The sequence below is a fragment of the Centroberyx gerrardi genome, chromosome 20 (genome assembly GCF_048128805.1).
Source record: "Centroberyx gerrardi isolate f3 chromosome 20, fCenGer3.hap1.cur.20231027, whole genome shotgun sequence".
Lineage (NCBI taxonomy): Eukaryota > Metazoa > Chordata > Actinopteri > Beryciformes > Berycidae > Centroberyx > Centroberyx gerrardi.
This window is the reverse complement of record NC_136016.1, coordinates 14,391,315-14,408,954: the sequence shown is the minus strand read 5'-3', so window position 1 is coordinate 14,408,954 and position 17,640 is coordinate 14,391,315. Positions and strand designations below refer to the sequence as shown.

The 17,640-nt window shown below is 42.3% G+C and overlaps 1 protein-coding gene across 3 annotated transcripts in view; it reads right to left on the bottom strand.

The window, feature by feature from the left end:
* The window catches only part of dnmbp (dynamin binding protein), a 56,281-nt gene that overhangs the window by 24,733 nt on the left and 13,908 nt on the right, over positions 1–17,640 (bottom strand). For all 3 annotated transcript variants that reach the window (XM_071920331.2, XM_078290648.1, XM_071920332.2), the window contains exons 2-4: positions 13,159–13,313; positions 12,208–12,330; positions 6,732–9,011 (exon numbers count right to left, since the gene is read on the bottom strand). In XM_071920331.2, the coding sequence (XP_071776432.2) occupies positions 6,732–9,011; positions 12,208–12,330; positions 13,159–13,303 (2,548 nt within the window). In that variant the 5' untranslated portion in view covers positions 13,304–13,313. The remainder of the gene's footprint in view (positions 1–6,731; positions 9,012–12,207; positions 12,331–13,158; positions 13,314–17,640) is intronic.

Genomic DNA, 17,640 nt, shown 5'->3' with positions numbered 1-17,640 from the left:
TTCCTTGCCAGTGATTTTATAAAATGTTGCGTAAGAAAGCCCTTTGAATGCCAATTTAATGGCATTTACAGAAATGTCTATTAATGTGCACTGTCCCTGTAACTTTAAACTGTATAAATAAAATTAAAAAAACTGTAAAAGTATAAAAGAACAGATGATTGAGAGATTAGACACGTGGATCAATGAAGACAGTAACTGTAAAGCACTTTACTTTGTATTATCTGATACAATACAATCCATCAAGGTCACTGAAAAGGAGACGGGACAAAACAATCAATCTGACACAAGCAAAGATACTGGTGTGAAAAAGCATTTAGATTCTAAGCACACACTACAAATAATGGCGTCTCACTAAGTGATTTTATCTTGCATTCAGTCTTAATCTTGTTTTCTACAAACAAATGAAAAAAATCTGCCAGTAATCTTGCTAGTTGTCTACATTTTCTAAATTGTCTAAAAAACAATAAAATTAAATAAGGTTGATTTGTTTCAAGATGTTACATCTTGAAAAGAAAAAAAATAAATAAATGAGTGAAACTGCTTTGTAAAAGGAGAAATGTTTTCACTAGTTTCAAAAAATGTGTAAGACATTTTTTGACAGGACATTTTTGCAGTGCACAGGCCAAAACTCACACATTATGGGCAGACACATACTGTATTTCACAATGTAAGTCTGAGCACAGCAATCTTAGTCCACACATTGTTCCCTACTTACGTAATTTGTTTAATTATCGGCGTACAACATCTCAGCTTTCAGTAGCAGGACATGACCGAAACTGTGTGTGTCCGTGTGTGAGTTTGTCAACTCTAGGAATGTCAAATACAACATTCCTCTCTGTGGCTGTGTTAGGTAACGTAAATGATGCTGCCAAGGGCTCCATTGCCATTGACCACATCTAGAAAAAGCGGTGTGATGTCCAGCAATGGGCTCATATTGCTGACACTGTCTGCAGCCCAGGAGTCTACTGGTTTGTTAGGCTGACTGAGAGAAACCTGAACCTGAAACAGAAACAGATCCTGAAACAGTACTAAATAGATCAGGCTAGTATCAACCATGTTACGCTCACATGCACATGCACACGTGTGTGATACGTGTGGCTCGCCAGAATTAATAATAATGTATTGTATTATTCATAATGTCCTTACCTCACATCTATGGAAAAAAAATAGTATATAGCTTATGTTTTGTTTCCATTTGGGTCTACAGGTCAAAAGGTGATAATTATTGTGACCTTTTGTAACCTGTAACCTGAATTTCTTTATCAATGTATATATTGATGATATATTGAATACTGGTAATTCTTGTCCCCAACGCTTATTAGCACACACTCTCTCATGCAGCCACACACACCACAGCCTAACTGGGGAATAATCAGAGAAAATATGACACTGCTATCTTCCCACCCTACCATGCTTTAATTCACTCACTTCATTGTTCTCTGTTGTTTCTTGGCACTCTTTTCATGGAATATATTATGTCACGATCGTGAAAGTTTTGACAGGAGAAGAACTGAAGTCGTAAACAGAAGGGAAATGAAGGGTTGAACTCAGCTGAACGACAAATGTCAAAATGTCTCTACTGCCCAATAAAGCCGAAAACGGCAAAAACACAAATACTGTACTAATGAGGTGACAAGACAGAATAATATTATTACAGGAAAATTACTCAATACTGCATAGGGCTTTTATAAGTAACTCAATTTAAAACAAACCATTACAACCATATACCTGTTGTACCAAATATTAAGATACCTAATGAACTAAAGACCAAACCGAAAATATTTCTGGGGGAATCAATCACACCCAATGTGGGGACAGATTGTCACACTCTGTTGCCTCTCTTCACATCTGCTTTTATTTCCATCTACTGGACCTCTGTCTCTATAAAGGACTTTGAACTGGCCTCTGGACAGTGCAGCACAGGCAGAGCTCAGTGTTGAAGTTACTCCCTGCCTTGTAACAATAAGCTGCCATTGTCTTTCAAACTTCGCACTCAGGAACACACCCTGCTAAAGAGGAAAAAGTGTGTGTGTGTGTGTGTGCGCGCGCATGTGCATACCAGCAGTAGGATGACAAACACTTTTTACAACAATGATCCTGAGAATGTGCTTCAAATGTACATACCTTCCTGTGAGCTAAGTACTAATAAAAAAAAATAAAATGTGTGCTCGGATGTTTTTCCCTTTTAGGCGTTGAATCTCAACAGTTACAAAGCAAGTCACTATTTTAGTGCATTTCCACATCTAAAGGCCCTGATACCAACGCCCCGACATTGGCTGACGGCCGACCGTCGGGCCAATGTCGGGGCATCGGTAAGCGTCTGTGTCCCTAGTTTTGGTGTGTCAGGGCCTTAACACTGTGGCAAATATCAAAGGAAAGGGAGAGATGGAAGATGTGATTGCATTATCTTGTTGAGAAAGAAGAATTCCTGGTACCTGCTCTGCTGTGATGAGTGAATGGAAACTATGCGTTTCATGATCCTTGGGGCACCTGTAGCCACAGGAACCTGTTGCCTCCCAGCTTATCTCTTTCATTGACAGATCAAGGATTTGGCCATTGCCAGCATTGGAGAGTAACTGATAACATGTAATAGGAGTAGAGTAATCTGATTGCAACAAAAATGGTAATGTAATCAGTTACAATTACTGGAAAAACATAATGACCAGCAGGTATTGCTTGTTAGTTTACTGATAAACATGTTTTAGGGGGAAATTATTAAATTGGAATAACCAAACATAGCTGAAAATAATCAGTTGATATTATATCACTGAGTTGAGTATTATAGCGGGTAAACAACAATGTGTAACCATTTTGAAAGCTACATTCCAAACCAGTTTCTGATCGCTATTCACTGAGACACCTGATAACTTTACAAAAAAAATAATACAATTAGCATTTCTTCAAGTAAGTATAAAATGAAACTGAAACTGTAGGTGAAAATGGCTGATTGGTGTTTATCAACAAAGTGTAGAAAGAGACACATTTACATGACAAAATAGTCAGTTTGTTGCTGTGAATGGCAGTGATTAGACCAAAAGCTTTTCAATTATTAGATTTTGTTTGTTTGTGTTTGTGTGTGTGTGTGTGTGTGTGTGTGTGTGTGAGAGAGAGAGAGAGGGAGAGAGTGTGAGTGAGTGAGTGAGTGAGTGAGTGAGTGAGTGAGTGAGTGAGTGAGTGAGAGGATAGAGAGATTGAGAGAGAAAGTGTGTGTGTGTGTGTGTGTGTGTGTGAGTGTGAGAGAGAGAGAGAGAGAGAGGGATAGAGAGATTGTGAGAGAGAGAGAGAGAGAGAGAGAGAGAGAGAGAGGGAGAGAGAGAGAGAGAGAGAGTGTGTGTGTGTGTGTGTGTGTGAAAGATAAGAGTCGACCAGCTGACACAAGGGCATCCACCATCTAGCTACAACATGTACAGATCCCAGGATATATCCCATGTCTCCAAGCATAGTGCACAGAAAAAAACACAGATATGGGCAACTGATCTAATATCAAATTAGCAGCCACTGATGCATCATTGATACAAAACCAATGAAGGAAAGAGGAATAAGGAATAAGGAGAGCTTTCTTTTCTTAATAACGAGCTTTCAGATTTTAAGTCAATCAGTGCCTCAGTGGTGTATGTTCCTAATTCCAATCAAGATGAATTGTGGTGACTACCGAGCCAATGATAACAAACGCAGCATAGTTTGCAATTCATGTCTGCCTCCTATATGATCCCCAAACAAGCAGGGAAAATCCAGGTGGGAAAGTGAATGTGAAACACTCTTCCCTCCCTCAACAACTACTGCCAACGTGCCTTTGAGCAAAGCACTAAACCCTCAACTGCTGCAGTGGAGCTGCTCAGTGGCCGACAGTAGAACACTGGTTCTACTGGGCAGCTCCCAGGCGTGACTGTGGGTAACTGTAGAAGTATGATGCAAAGTGATGCTGATAAAGAGCATGCATGCCCAGTCAACACAATACAAACGCTAACAACACAGTGTTTGTCGGTTTGTCATACAGAAAAATGGCCCGACAGATAACCAGATTAGTCTACTGAAGCTCCACTGTGTCACCACAAAGTTCAAGCCTACCTGCCATGCGATTGGACCTGGCCTGCTGAGCATGTCCAAACAAGGTGGAGAGGCGTGCCATGGGCCATGTCACAGCTCGCCACAGCCACACTTTGGGTCCCGCTCTAGAGTGGGCCATGTTCTGTCCGCCTCCACAACACCGCCCCCAAACCCCCCGAACCACGGCTGATGTTTTCTCCCTCTTTCTCGCTCGTTTTGGGAACGAACAGATGATGGAGGAATAGGAAGAAGAAAGAGACAGAGTGAGGAAACTCCGAGGAAGGTGAAGGAGGGAGGAAATATGGATAGAGAGAGAGGGAGTGGAAAAAGAGAGAGAGGCCCATGTGCGCTGCTTACCCTCTCACTATGTGCAGGAATGCACCTCGTACCTATGTGAAAAAGTGTTGGGCTGCCAAAGACAGCACTCTGCACCCAGATAGGACGAGATGGCAATAACAAATCAGAGCCAATTAGCTTTGGCCGACGGCGACATCCATCAAGTCCAGCAATGAGGCCTTGACCAATGAAGTCTTGACCTTTTCACACTACTATTTTTCCACGTTTCATTTGTACTTGAAATACGTTATGGGCAAAAAACAATTATGTCTGGTGTTATATACTATTACCGAATCAATTTGATTTATAAACTAAATGAAGAGAGATTGGTGACAATGAAATTAGCTAACATGCTTATGAGATGAAAGTTTGGAGTCTGGACAGCTTGGGCCAATAGCAAATGCCTAGGAAGTATGGGAGTGTGTGTGTGTGTTTGTGTGTGTGTGCGTGTATGTGTGTGTGTGTGTGTGTGTGTTGTTTGCAGCTTCTGTTTTCCTTCAAGAGGACCTATCCATTACTGGTTTTGCATACCTGTTGTCCTCTCTTTCTACCGGCCCATCCACATGACACCAAAGCATCTGACTGTGTGACTCAATTCTGTTGACAAAATATGGTCTTTAAAGGTTCAGCAGACTTAAAGTAAGCCATGGGAGACCGGTGTCTTACTGCAAGTCAGCAACCATTGTTCTACTGCAGGGCCTTGCTCAGGCCAAGATTAAATGTTAACTTGGAATTCAAAACACTATTAGTATTTTACTGCTGTCAGATGAAAACCACACATCTGCAAAAAGTATGTTTTTCAGGAATCAAGAAAATAATGCTTATTTTCTCATTGATGTCCATGTATTTTTGAGATTATACAATGGGTTTCAAAGGCATGAAAATCACCTATAACACAAATGATGATATAAACTTTCAATTAAAACAAGAAAAATACCCAAATTGCAGTTATGTGGTTTTTCCAAGACAGCAGCAATATGAACCTGCCTAAATAACGTCTGTTTGCAAAAAGATACAGAGTGCCACAGCTCCTGTTTTTGGAGTTGTGAATTCAGTGGCATGAATAATAACATGATTTATTCAAAGCCAGAGTAACATGAACGATGAGTATGACTGGTGAATTAGTCTTTTCTTTAGTGACAGAAATACTGTGTGTCTGATGCTGTGTGCTGCAAACCCAGCATTCAATGGCAGATAGCTGTTATATGTTGGTATTGTGCGACCTTGGAAATCTGAGGTTCCATTTGACTTTGGTAAAAACAAAAAAAGAATCATATCATGCAGATCTTCAGAACAGATGTTAGCTGAGGTTAGATTTTTAAAAATGTTTGTCGTAGTAAGAGAAAGAAAATGCAAATTTGAGAGGATCAAAACACTATGTCAAAGAGTAAAGAGTTGGACAGTCACAGCGAGGACCAAAATGAGATTTATTCCACCATCTGGCAAGCACTGATGTCTCATGTTGGATTCCTTTTATATTACTTTTCGTCTTCAATGTTGATTGTAGGATTTTTAAACTGAATGCTTAGTTGTAACCTGGAGGCAACAAGGCCTCAGATGGGAGCTGTGACATCAAGTAAAACCAAAGGATATGTGATTCATCTTCTGTTTTTCATTGTTTCCATCTAACACACATTCTGCTAGCTAACTGACTTGTAAATGGAAAGTAAATAGAAATGGAAAACATTATTGGATCCATCACCATGGGCGGGGACCTGGTCTGAGATCTTTGCTGTTGCTTGCCTGCTCACTTTTTGGACAGGCTTTTTCCTCAGACAATTTCTCAGTATCGGGAGTCTAAGTCCAACAATGAGTTGTTCTCAACTTACAAATCTATTTGTATGTTAAGACTGTCAAATTTCACACATAGCAAGTGATCTGTTCATAAATGTATTACGTACTGTATCTGCATTACAAAAGTTGTATCTGTGTTGACATGTTAATCCCCACAAAACAGTCTGATGTTCCGCAAAAACAATTAAAAGCTACAACTTCTCTGTTTGAAAATTATAATTTGCATGTAAAATATCAACTCTAGAATATGCATTTACTCATTTGTACCTTCTGATAAGCATATGCATGTTACAGGTGTGTGTGAATGGATTTTGGCCTCAGGGTTTCAGTCCTGAAGTCTGCTCACATCTCCACTGCTCCAGGTAGCTGATTTCTATCATAGTGATACAGAAAGCCCTTGAGGTGTTTGTAAGCTAAAACCCTGTCACCTAGGATCTGCAAAACCACCATGATGAGTAAAACCAACCTCCTCTCTGCCTCCTATCAGTCTTATCTTGTTGATGTTACCTCTAGAGTCTCTAACCAACTAATGATCCACTGCCCAACAGCCTTACCTTGTAGCTGCTGCTGCTCCAGGGCCAGCGTCTCCAGAGTGTAGTTGCAGAACTCCAGGTTCTCCATGGCCTGCATGCGGGCCGTCTCATCCTCCTCCTCCTCCAGCATGGCCCTGAGCTCCTCCGCCGTGTGCGCATACGCTTCCATGTCGCGCTCCACCTCCTCCAGCCGTAGCAACAGCCGGTACTGCTCCTCCTGCTCCCTCTCTCTCTGCCTCTCCAACTCCATCTCCTTCTCCAGCTCTTGCTCCGCTTCCAGTTGGCGCTGGATTTCCTGCTCCTGGAGCTCTGCGAGGTCACCAAACTCGTCTCTTTCCTCTGCTATTTGGTTTATGGTTGGCTCATCGGGGGTGTAAAAGATGGGGCTGTTGGAGTGAGAGATGCTGGTTGGAGGGGCAGAACTTTGTCTTGGGCAGGGAGGAGGAGGGCGTGGAGCAGGGCGGGCCGGTCTGTAAGTATGTGGTGCGGGCGGCCGAAGGATTCTGGGGCGAGGAGGAGGAGGGCGGAGGGTCTTACGCCTCTCCAGTGAATAAGAGGAAGAGGCAGAGTTAGAGGGCAAGGACTGCAGGAGGTGGGACACAGGAGAGTGGGAGGAGCCTCGGATGATGTCACTTTCGCTGCTGTAGTCCAGGATGGAAAAGTGGCGTGAGACACGGGATTGGTGGCTGAGGTCATCTGCAGTGGCAATGTCCTTGGAAACACCGGAGCTCAGGCTGGTGCCACCGTGCTCAGCAGTCAAGCTTTTCTCAAATTCAAAAAGCTGCTGGGTTAGCTTGGCCTCCAAGTCACCGGTGGAGGTTGCCAGGGCATCTAAGGTGATGGAGCTGGGCAATATGCCATTAGATCCACGCACCCTCTGCTGGGAATGCGCCCGTCTCTCTGCGCTGCCCGTCATCATATCAGCATCATTGATACTAGCATGGCGAGTTAGCTTCTTCTGCTTGTGGCCTTCGACGAGGCTGATCAATGCCTTGCCAAGACTGGCACCTCTGCTATGGGTGGTGGCACCATCGGCTGGTGACCTCTGGTAGTGTCTGCTGTCCTTAGACCAGCCAGGTTGAGTGCTAGGAAGAGTTAGGCTATGAATTTGTTTGGCTAGCAGGGACCGTGTGTTAGCATTAGCATAGTTAGATCTATTACCATTATCTGTGTTGGAGGACGGGCTAACATGGTGCCTGTGGCTAAGTGCAGGCAGGCTAGGCCGGGGAGGGAGCCTGGGCCTTGCTGGAGGAGTGGATCTGGGTCTCTCGGGCCCCCGGTGGGCTGGGGCGACAGGTCTACGAGGCTGAGGGTCTGGCCTGCCGCCCCCCTCCCTCTGCCCTCGGTCCCGAGTTTGGGCTCCGTTGCTATCACTCATGTTCTCCTCTTGCCACCTCCGCTCCTCAGCCCTCTCAAAGTAGTCCAGGTCCCACACTGTATGATCCTCATACGCTCTCCAGTCAGGATCGTACTCCGGCCCACTGGGGCACAGCTGATCTGAGCTGTATTCTGAGGTGCAGCTGTCCTCCTCCTTCTCTCCAGCAACATTTGTTTCCTCTGCCGTTTTCTGCCCGTCGTCCTCCATTTTGACAAAGCGATGAGGAAAGACGCCGCGTCGCCCTCTCAGCTCGCCCTCCAGCCAGCCATCTTCTAAAGTGCTTATCACATGGATACGGTCGCCCACATCAAAGTCCAACTCACCTGGTTCCATGGCCCGGAACTCATACAGTGCCACTCCATACACGCCGTCCTCCTCCTCCTCCTCTTCTATTACCACCTCCTCTCTGTGCTCCTCTACTTCCCCTACAAAAACCTCCCCTTCCTCTTCCCCCTCCTCCTCAATCCCCTCCCCTGCATCATAAGGGTCCTCGTAGCTCAGCGGTTGAGGGTCATAGTTCAAATACTGGCAGTCCACGGGTTCCTGTGGGGATCGGAGGGGGCCCAGGAGCTCCACAAACCCCTCAGGAAACATCCCCCTGCGGCCCTCCAGCTCCCCCTGGAACCAGCCCGGCTCCGGCAGTCCCGTGATGATGATCAAGTCCCCCTCGCGGAAGTCCAGCTCCTCGTTGAGCTGTGCGTGGAGGTTCATTAGGGCCCGGGCCTGGCCCAGGGCGTAAGGCGGGAGCTCCAGAGCCTGGGCCTGAGCCGAGCGCTCTGACAGCTGCCTGGAGCGGCCTGACAGGTTCAGCTCCTTCACACAAGATGTGGGAAGGAGACCTCGGGCACCCCAGGCATTACAGCCACGTTGCCAGGTTTCTCCCAGGTCCATGGAACCTCCTGAATCCCCAACTACCACATCACCTAGAGAGACGCAGAATAAGGGGGATTAGAATGAATATTATTACTTTTGAAACCAATCATATAAAAAGGAAAAAAAGATATGGCTAGTGTTTGTCAAAAGCCTAATAGAAAGGGAATTTCAATTGCTATAAATGCTAACCTCAGCCAGTTCTATATCTAGCAATGCCTTCGTCTTAGGTGTTATAGGTATTTTTATTTGAAATAAATCGGTCATGATAATTCTAGAAACAATAATAAATGGGACTTGGCACTGGAGAAATGCAGGGTGGAAACTGAGCCAAGAGGCCAAGAGGTGAAGTTAAAGGATATAAAGGTAATGAGAGCAGACACAAGCCTGTCATACTGATTGCTCAAACAAACTATATATTGTTGTTTTTTTTTATAATATTCTTCTGATTCTCTAATTCAAACAACTATTCATGGCAAAAAGAACTGGGATGGAGCACAAGCTATTTTGAACATTTTTGTCTGAAAAGATAATATTCCGCACAAATGGGCCATTGTACTGAGACATCTTTATGAGCCTCTGTTCATGCCAACCAGAAGTCTGAGTAATTTAAGATTACCCTTTTTATTGCATTCCCAATAACTGTACAGGGGTCAGCTTTTCTGGAGAAACAGGGATTAGAGGAATGTTGGCCGGTCAGCCAGAAGTCAAGGGGTCACATTCCAAAGACCTGTGGCTCCACCTCCCATTGTGTCTGGGATCAAAACTGGAGCGCAGCCAATATGGAAAACCATACTGGAAATAACATTTCAAATCAGACAGCCAATGAGCATCGTTTGGCATGATCCGGGAAATGTTATTTATCTAGGACAATACAAAAACGTTCTGGAAGATCATGACATTTAGTAAATTTATCTCAGTCACTGTTTAAATCAAAAATAAGAAGATTAAGTGTTGAAAGAGAAAGAGATGAAATATGTTTGATGAAAGCACAGTGAATACATTCTTGATTAATAATGCGATATTGTCTGGGCTGTGTGACAATATGAAACATACTGCCCAATAAACGTAGTAGTTAATGCATGGTATACGCATAGTAGTATAGTTTATACTTCATAGTCTTGTACCTTGGACCTTAACAGAACCAGCACTGTAAATCAAATTAGCAAGTCAAAAGCAAATTAACATGTTTTATTCACAGCACTTTGTAAGGTACAATTCAAATACAGTTCTTCTTAATACTACTACTTCTAGCTCTACTGCTACTACTGCTACTACTAAAACTACTACTAATAACAACAGCAATAATAGTCACAACAACAGTAAAGGTTTTTACCAACGTGTAGGATCTCTGCAAACAACATCACTGTAGCATGCCTGAGAGTGTCGTTGAATAAAGAAATCAGACAAAATAGCAACATAAGGCTAAAAGAACTAGTGTGATCATGTCAGACAGTTCAGGGATGTGAAAAGGAAACAAAAGCATGTCAGCTGAAGAGAGTCGACACAGTTTGAGTTTGGGTGCTGGGGACATCTAGTGGGTGGTTATGGAAAGCAGCCGCTAACAGGAGACCTACTGTATAATAAGCATGTATTTAACATGTGTGAATGTCAATTTGGAAAATAATTTAAAATGTGCATCCGTATTCAAAGCCAAAATGTGCCAAAAATACCACAAGCAGTAATTAAGAAAGACATAAAGGCATAGAGAAAGACTGATAGCAGCACTAACCACTTTGCTGCATGTGCTGTGTGTATATTTGGGTTTTCAATAGAGCAGCTCAGAAATGTACTGTACATCTTTGATGCTTGATGACATTACTAATCAATCTGTTGCTGCCAAAAAGATATATATATAAGAAATAACATGACTGAATTCTGTTATGGAGTGGATTTTTCTTTCAAGGAGAATACCACTCACTTTAAGAATTCATGTTATTCTTATGGCCTATTCAATCAATTAATGTGAACATGAGGGGCTCTTTCCCAAACTAGAAACAAAAGAATTCAAAATCAGGCGCAAAGCTGTGATGTGATAATCTCTAACCCCTAACCCTATCCCGACAATGAATGGGAGACTGATTTTGTGAACCCACATAGAGTACGTTTGACTTTTTCTTCTCTTTCTTCAGTTCTAATGCATTAAGTGTACGCTCATCCGCAGAAAATCTCTGGGTGCTCGGGGGTCTTCTTGACATGATTTCCCAATACATTTTCTTAAAAGCAGCTCCAGACTTTACATCATGATGACATCACAGGTTTGAGTCTCAGTGAATAGTTTCTGGATTTGGGTTACAGTTGTTCATGTTCACTAATATTGATTGGACTGTCTTAGACCATAAAAAAATACCATATACAGATTCTTAAAGTGGTATTTCCCATAAAGGACTCCATCATTCAAGAAAAACATGTGCCTTGTCTCCAATTGCTCTGATCAATGCGGTCGTGGCTATAGCTTTGTCATGGTTTGCCTCTCCATTGATTAGCCAGGAAAGAAAACTAAAGCAGGATTTAAAAAATGCATGATCTGCACCTCAAATCAAAATGTAATTTGATCACTAGACTGAGAAAACAGTGAAACGAATGACTAACAATTGATATTTTTGATGTTATTCTTCTTCCAATTACTTATTTTGTGAATCAGTTTAACACCACTCACTATTAAAACCCAATGCTGCACCATTTTAAATGTTTTAATACAAGAAACATTCAATTTCGAGTCAATAACCATTAATCTTCAGAGTCTGGCCAGTTTTGGCCAGCTCTGCCCAGGGTGTAAAAGCAGGTCACAGCACAGTTAAACCCCGGCCAGTGGAGACAAGGCAGCAGCTATCATGTTACAAGGTCCCACACACCACAACTACACTACAACACAAGACAACCGGTTTACCTGAGTACACCGACATTAAGATCCTTCAAACAAGCAGCGTTAGGCTAAGTGGGAAAACACGACCCATTTCAGTTACCTAAAAAACAACATTTTGGTGAGTGTGTGTGTATGTGTCTAATGTGATATCCAGTATCCTGTGCAATATTGCTATTTGGGAATTGGGATTATCATAGAATCTGAATTCAATTTAAGAGCCTATGTGTGCTCTTATTAAAAGTCCCTGTTGAGCTCTGGCTTAGGGGATTTGATTTCTAGTATTAGGACATAAATAGTGATTTGACTGTTCCAAGGCCATACGGCTAACATATGTAGATTTTTAAAACTCAACATTGTGCGTGTGTGAATGCATGTGTGTGTACCTCTCTTCAGGGACAGGTTCCCTGCTTCTGCTGAGTTGAAATCATTGATACACACATAAAGTCTGTCTCCAGGCTTGGTGCTGGGAATAGTGACCGCTTCCACAAAGGTGCTGGGAAACTGGCCTGGAGATGGGAGATAGGGGAAGAACATTCATGACTGATTGTTAATTAATAAACAATTCAATGCATGTATCACACATGCCTGATGCTGTCCTCCTCTTTAATACAGTGTTCTCTAGTCAACAACTGTCATTATTGCTCTGTTGAAACTCCCTCAAATCAACTATGTCCATTATTCAGTTATGTCCGTTTGTAGACATTTAAAAGTTATAGTATCTATGGGCCTTTTTTTCCCTCTGGATGCTAGACAGCAGTTGATGTTTGTTTTGGGTTATCTCACCTACCATATGTTGATAACCTGCTGATAATATTCCACTTATCACATTCTGATAACCTTCTACAAATGCGGAATTACAATGCTCTTGTATCTCAAAACAATTAGAGGTCTACTGATTTTTCAGGACCACTACCAGTACCGATCCAAGTACTTCATGGCACGTAGTATTGGCCGATTATATAACAATTACAGGAACATCTGCCTGCGTTTATTAATTTGATCAAGTTAAGCACTGACCATCGGTGCACCTCTAAAAACTAAATCACATCAATCAGGCTACCACTGTTCTGATAACTTTCAAGCTGATTTAGATAAAACAACATTAACTACCCACACATGAAAACTGAATTGCCAGAATGAGAGACCAATGAATCATCTACAATTTCCCATAAGGCTTCATTTATAATCAATAAGCTCCTATACACTTCTCAATGTAGTTTTTCCATTAGGTTTTAGCTATTTGTGGCAAGCCACGTGGAACTGGTATCACTGCTAAATTCAAATATACAACCATACAGATCTACAGTATTTCACAATGACCTTTGACACCTCACCTGTGACCCCATCCTTGTTGCCAAGCAACCAGAACTCATCCACCACACTGAGCACCTCGATGACATCACCGGTGAAGAGCGGCAGCTCCTCAGAGACGCTGGGGAGAAACTCAAACACCGCACGCACCACCGACCCCGCCTCCATCACTCATATCCTGTAGGGGGAGGGAGACAGAGACAGACAGATTAAGATATAATATGCATTTTGTGCTATTTCATGTTAAATATGGATGAAAAGGTTCACAGTGAATGATAGAATGATAGTTCACGTAGAAATTACAATCAATTAGGAATAGAAAACACTTGTTATCATTGGGGCTGCACAATTAATCAACAAAGTATTAAACTCGCAATACTGCAATTTCCAAATTTGAAGAGGCTGCTATTTTTCTACAGGGAAAGGAGTTTCAGACAGTTTCCTAAACAAGGCATTCTTGTTCTATGCCAAATCCTTGCCACACAAATCGAAATTGCATATTAGAGAAAGCAAGCTTTCATGAATGGAAAAAAAAGAGCAAACACAAGGGGAAGTGAGAGTGTGAGAGAGGAGTAATAGAAAGGAGAGAGAAGAGAGAGAGGAGGCAGAAAGCTGTACTTAAGAAGGTTGAAGGACATTCCTTAGCGCTCTCCTGTCCCTCTGCTGTCTCTTTCTCATGAGGATTAAAGTTAGGGATATAACAGAGGCAAAGCTTAACACTGTCCATCACACAAACACACACAGGTCAAGCATTTATACCAATAAAGTCACATTTGATCTAGGATGACTCATAATATACAACTCATTGCATATTATAATACATACTGAATAATATCTCATTTTACAGGGCATCTATTGGCATGAGGTCATCATCAGCTGACATCTCATCTATGATGCGGAAGCACAAAAACTGTCAAGTTCTTTCTGTTTTCCTCACTCATCCTGTCCTCCCTTCTTTCCCTCATCTACTAGTTATATGGTAGTATTCTAGTGAAAGTGTAGGAAAGGAGCAGTGGAAAAAAAAACACTAAATCACTAAAGATAAATTATCATCATTGAAATGAATCTACCTTTATAAATAATATCTAAAAGGCTTCTGATCTCAATTTCATTTTGAAAGGAATCCATCATCTATGCTTGTACTTTTTTGTCCTCGCCAGTTGGTGGCTCAAATGCAATACAGTGGGAAACAATCATGTTGAACTCTCTAGCTCATCTCAAATGGGCATTAGCCTTCACAGATCCTGGTAGAAAACCCCTGACTTCTGGTTAGGAGTTTTGGGATAGGAAAGAACCACACAAAGTGGATAGATGTGGATGATTCATTAAATAATTAAGGCCAAAGTGTGTATAGCTGTGTGTGCGTGTGGTGTTTACATTTGCAGCTTCCCCCCGAAAAAGCTTGCAAGAAAAATATGTGTATGAATGTATCAAAAATCAAACGTGTGACAATGGAAATGTTTTTGGAAACATTTGCATTCATTATTTTTTAGCAACAATGACACACAAAATAATTCTTACATTTGTGTTCAAATGCTGATTTGTTCCATTATCAAAAAGGTAACCAAAAACACACAACACAAAAAAGCTTTAAAAAAAGAAAGTATTTTACCGGCGTCTCTTCTGAATTATTATCTGGAGACAGACTAACCACAGGTGTGGATGGACAAACTGAAAGAGACGGGAAATGAGAGAAGAGGGCTGTAGTTTGCCAGAGTCAATGGGGCCTCTGTTCAGCAGGCCGGTGGAGCCCAGGGGGGGGAGAGGAACAGGACTGTGGCCCAGCTCAGGGCCACCGTCTCTGGGGAGAGAGAGGGCTCAGGTTCTCCTGGATGTGGTTCTCCGAGGTGGATGGAGGGGACAGCTGACCACCGCAGACACAAGAGAGCCAGAGACAGAGCGCTGTGTGTGTGTGTGTGTCTGTGTGTGTGTATGTGTGTGTATGTGAGTGTGTGTGTGTGTTTGGCTGATTGCTTGCTTTCTTGGTGAGGGTTAAGGAGTAAGGTTTTGCTTAATGAGAGCAGTCACTACTCACAGCTCATTGTAGTAGGTTGTGAACTCAACACCACAGTGTTAAAGCCACAATGAAACCCAAGCCAACCCATTTCATTTACTAATTCAAGCCAAAGGGGGCGTTAACCGAGAGGCAAAAGAAAACACGGTTCTATCTGCACATACAGGCTACTTCCACCCACCAATACAGGACTTTTACACAATTTAGGTCAAATTTAGACACATTTTAGAATTTGCAATTGGACTTGATAGTTGGGAAGTATTTGGCATTAGTTAATACAAGCCACAGGGGGTTAACTGACACGCTAAGGACTAGGGATTAGTATTTTCCTGAACATGTACCCATTTTTAATCCTGAAAGTACAAGTTCTCTTCCCCCAGTATTCCAGGAAATCCATTTAAAAAGAAAGTTTGTCTCGAAGCCTTTTTCACATGACTTAAGGTGAAGAACCATATAAGTCAATCTAAATAATTTGGCAGTGCGAATGTTATACATCAACTGAAACACAGCCTCTAGTGTCTTTTACTGTGAATACACACAACAGTTAAACTTACAACTTAATGAATCCTGAAATCATTCACTCTTTTAAAAAAATAGACTTGTATGGTTCTTTGAGGTGTTTATGTCTTGCCATGCACAAAGACAAATATACACATGGAAGAACTGCCAGGTGTGTATGAGCTGAGCTGCTAGCGAGGGATTTTTGTCCACTGTAGCTGATCTCAGGTTTTATTCAGTACCTGATATTACTCATTTCAGTAAGCAGGTGTTTTTTAGACCTTGAGGCAGAGACAGTAATGATGGTTTATGCATGACATCTAGCTTCCCCAGGTAACAGATCTCACTCCTGGGAGGAAGATGGAAAGAATCTGGTTGGGAAATGTAATTTTCTATGATAAATCCTACCAAGGAAGACAACTCTACTATGAGCACAGAGAGGCTGCCTCTAGCCAGCAAGACTTACATCACCATTATGTATTCTACTTAGACTTGATGGTTGAGAATATGAAACCATTAGTGATATTTATGGCAGATTGAAGGTCCTGTGTGGCTCAGCAGAGTGGGTGGGTCTGTGTCATTTAGTCCAGTTTATCTCATACACTCACCATTTCCAAATGGGTAATGGGTAAAAAGCAAAGTTAGCACCACCTATACATAATGGGATTATTTGATGATAGTGATAACAATATGAATTTGATTCTACTTTGTCCTTACAAATGCATTCCAGTGTATAAAACAACTTGTGTCTCACATGACATGTAAAGAAGAAAACAGCTTAATGTTCTTTATCCAAAGGATAGAGCACAAGCATGAGTGTAAATAATATGAAGCAATATTCATCTGTCTGCTTGTCCTCAGTGCAGATGAACAATTGCTGTCTGGAGGATACATTGGCACGTGTTTTCCAGTTATAATCAGCCTAGCCCAGGGCCTCCATCTGAATGGCAACATGTCCTGACAGGAAGACAGGCGAACACGTATCACTCATCTTTTAGGATTGGTTTCCAAAGAAACAGACAATGATAATGATCTAACTCCAACTCAAACAGCCCGACTCTGTGTGAGAATGAAACCACTATGACATTCCAGCCCATAAATACACATTTTAAGGAAGGTTTACACAAAAACACCGATGTTTATCATGCCTGGCAGATTTCCCATCAACCCCACTGCTGCCTGTCACAAAGAGGATGCTTCTACTTGTCCTCCCCACCCGGCGGCATTGTTCCATGCGCATTTATTTTCTCTTTCACTTTGCTGAAGAGGATAAAGATTTTTCCATCAGCCTGTCACTAGTTCCACCATTTGTGCCATTGTAAGAAACTCTGAAAGTTTTAGCTCTGTTTGTGCTGGAAGAACAGCGTCCTCTTCCTGTTTTGTGCCGTAAAGCAATCTCCCTGTATGCCGTAAAGCAATCCAGCAGATTTCCCGCAAAATCGGTGGCACACAATGTAAATCACAGTGTAGAGGCTTCCAGTCTTTTCAGTGATGGTCTCATTTGTTTACAGCAATCATACTAATGTCTCAAAATGAATGTGGTAATGATTTATAGATGTACAAATGCTATATTGCACACGCAGAGTCCTATCCACTGCTTGACATCTTATCCACTCCAGCCCGCCACCACCACAGTTAACCTAAGAACCCACACACAGAAAACCAATACTCCTTCTCATGCAATCACAGGTCTGCCGCATCTCTCTAATCCTCTGAGCCACACCAAGCCAGACAAGCTCCTTAGTGTTATTCCTGGGTCTGTCAGTGTGTCAGTGGCCCACATGCCTGCCCTGCTGACTTTTACACACCGCACTGGCAGTTGACAAAATGAGCTCTCTGCTGGCAAAGAGGTTTAGTTTTCAAGTGATAGTGTGGCAGCAGAGTTGTGGGTAGACCTTAGTTGGGATGAACCTTATCTTTTTTTGCTTGGAGAGAAGTGTGCAGCTATCTCTTTTTTTCACTCTTTAGCCTTGTGACTTTTCCAACAGCCGGC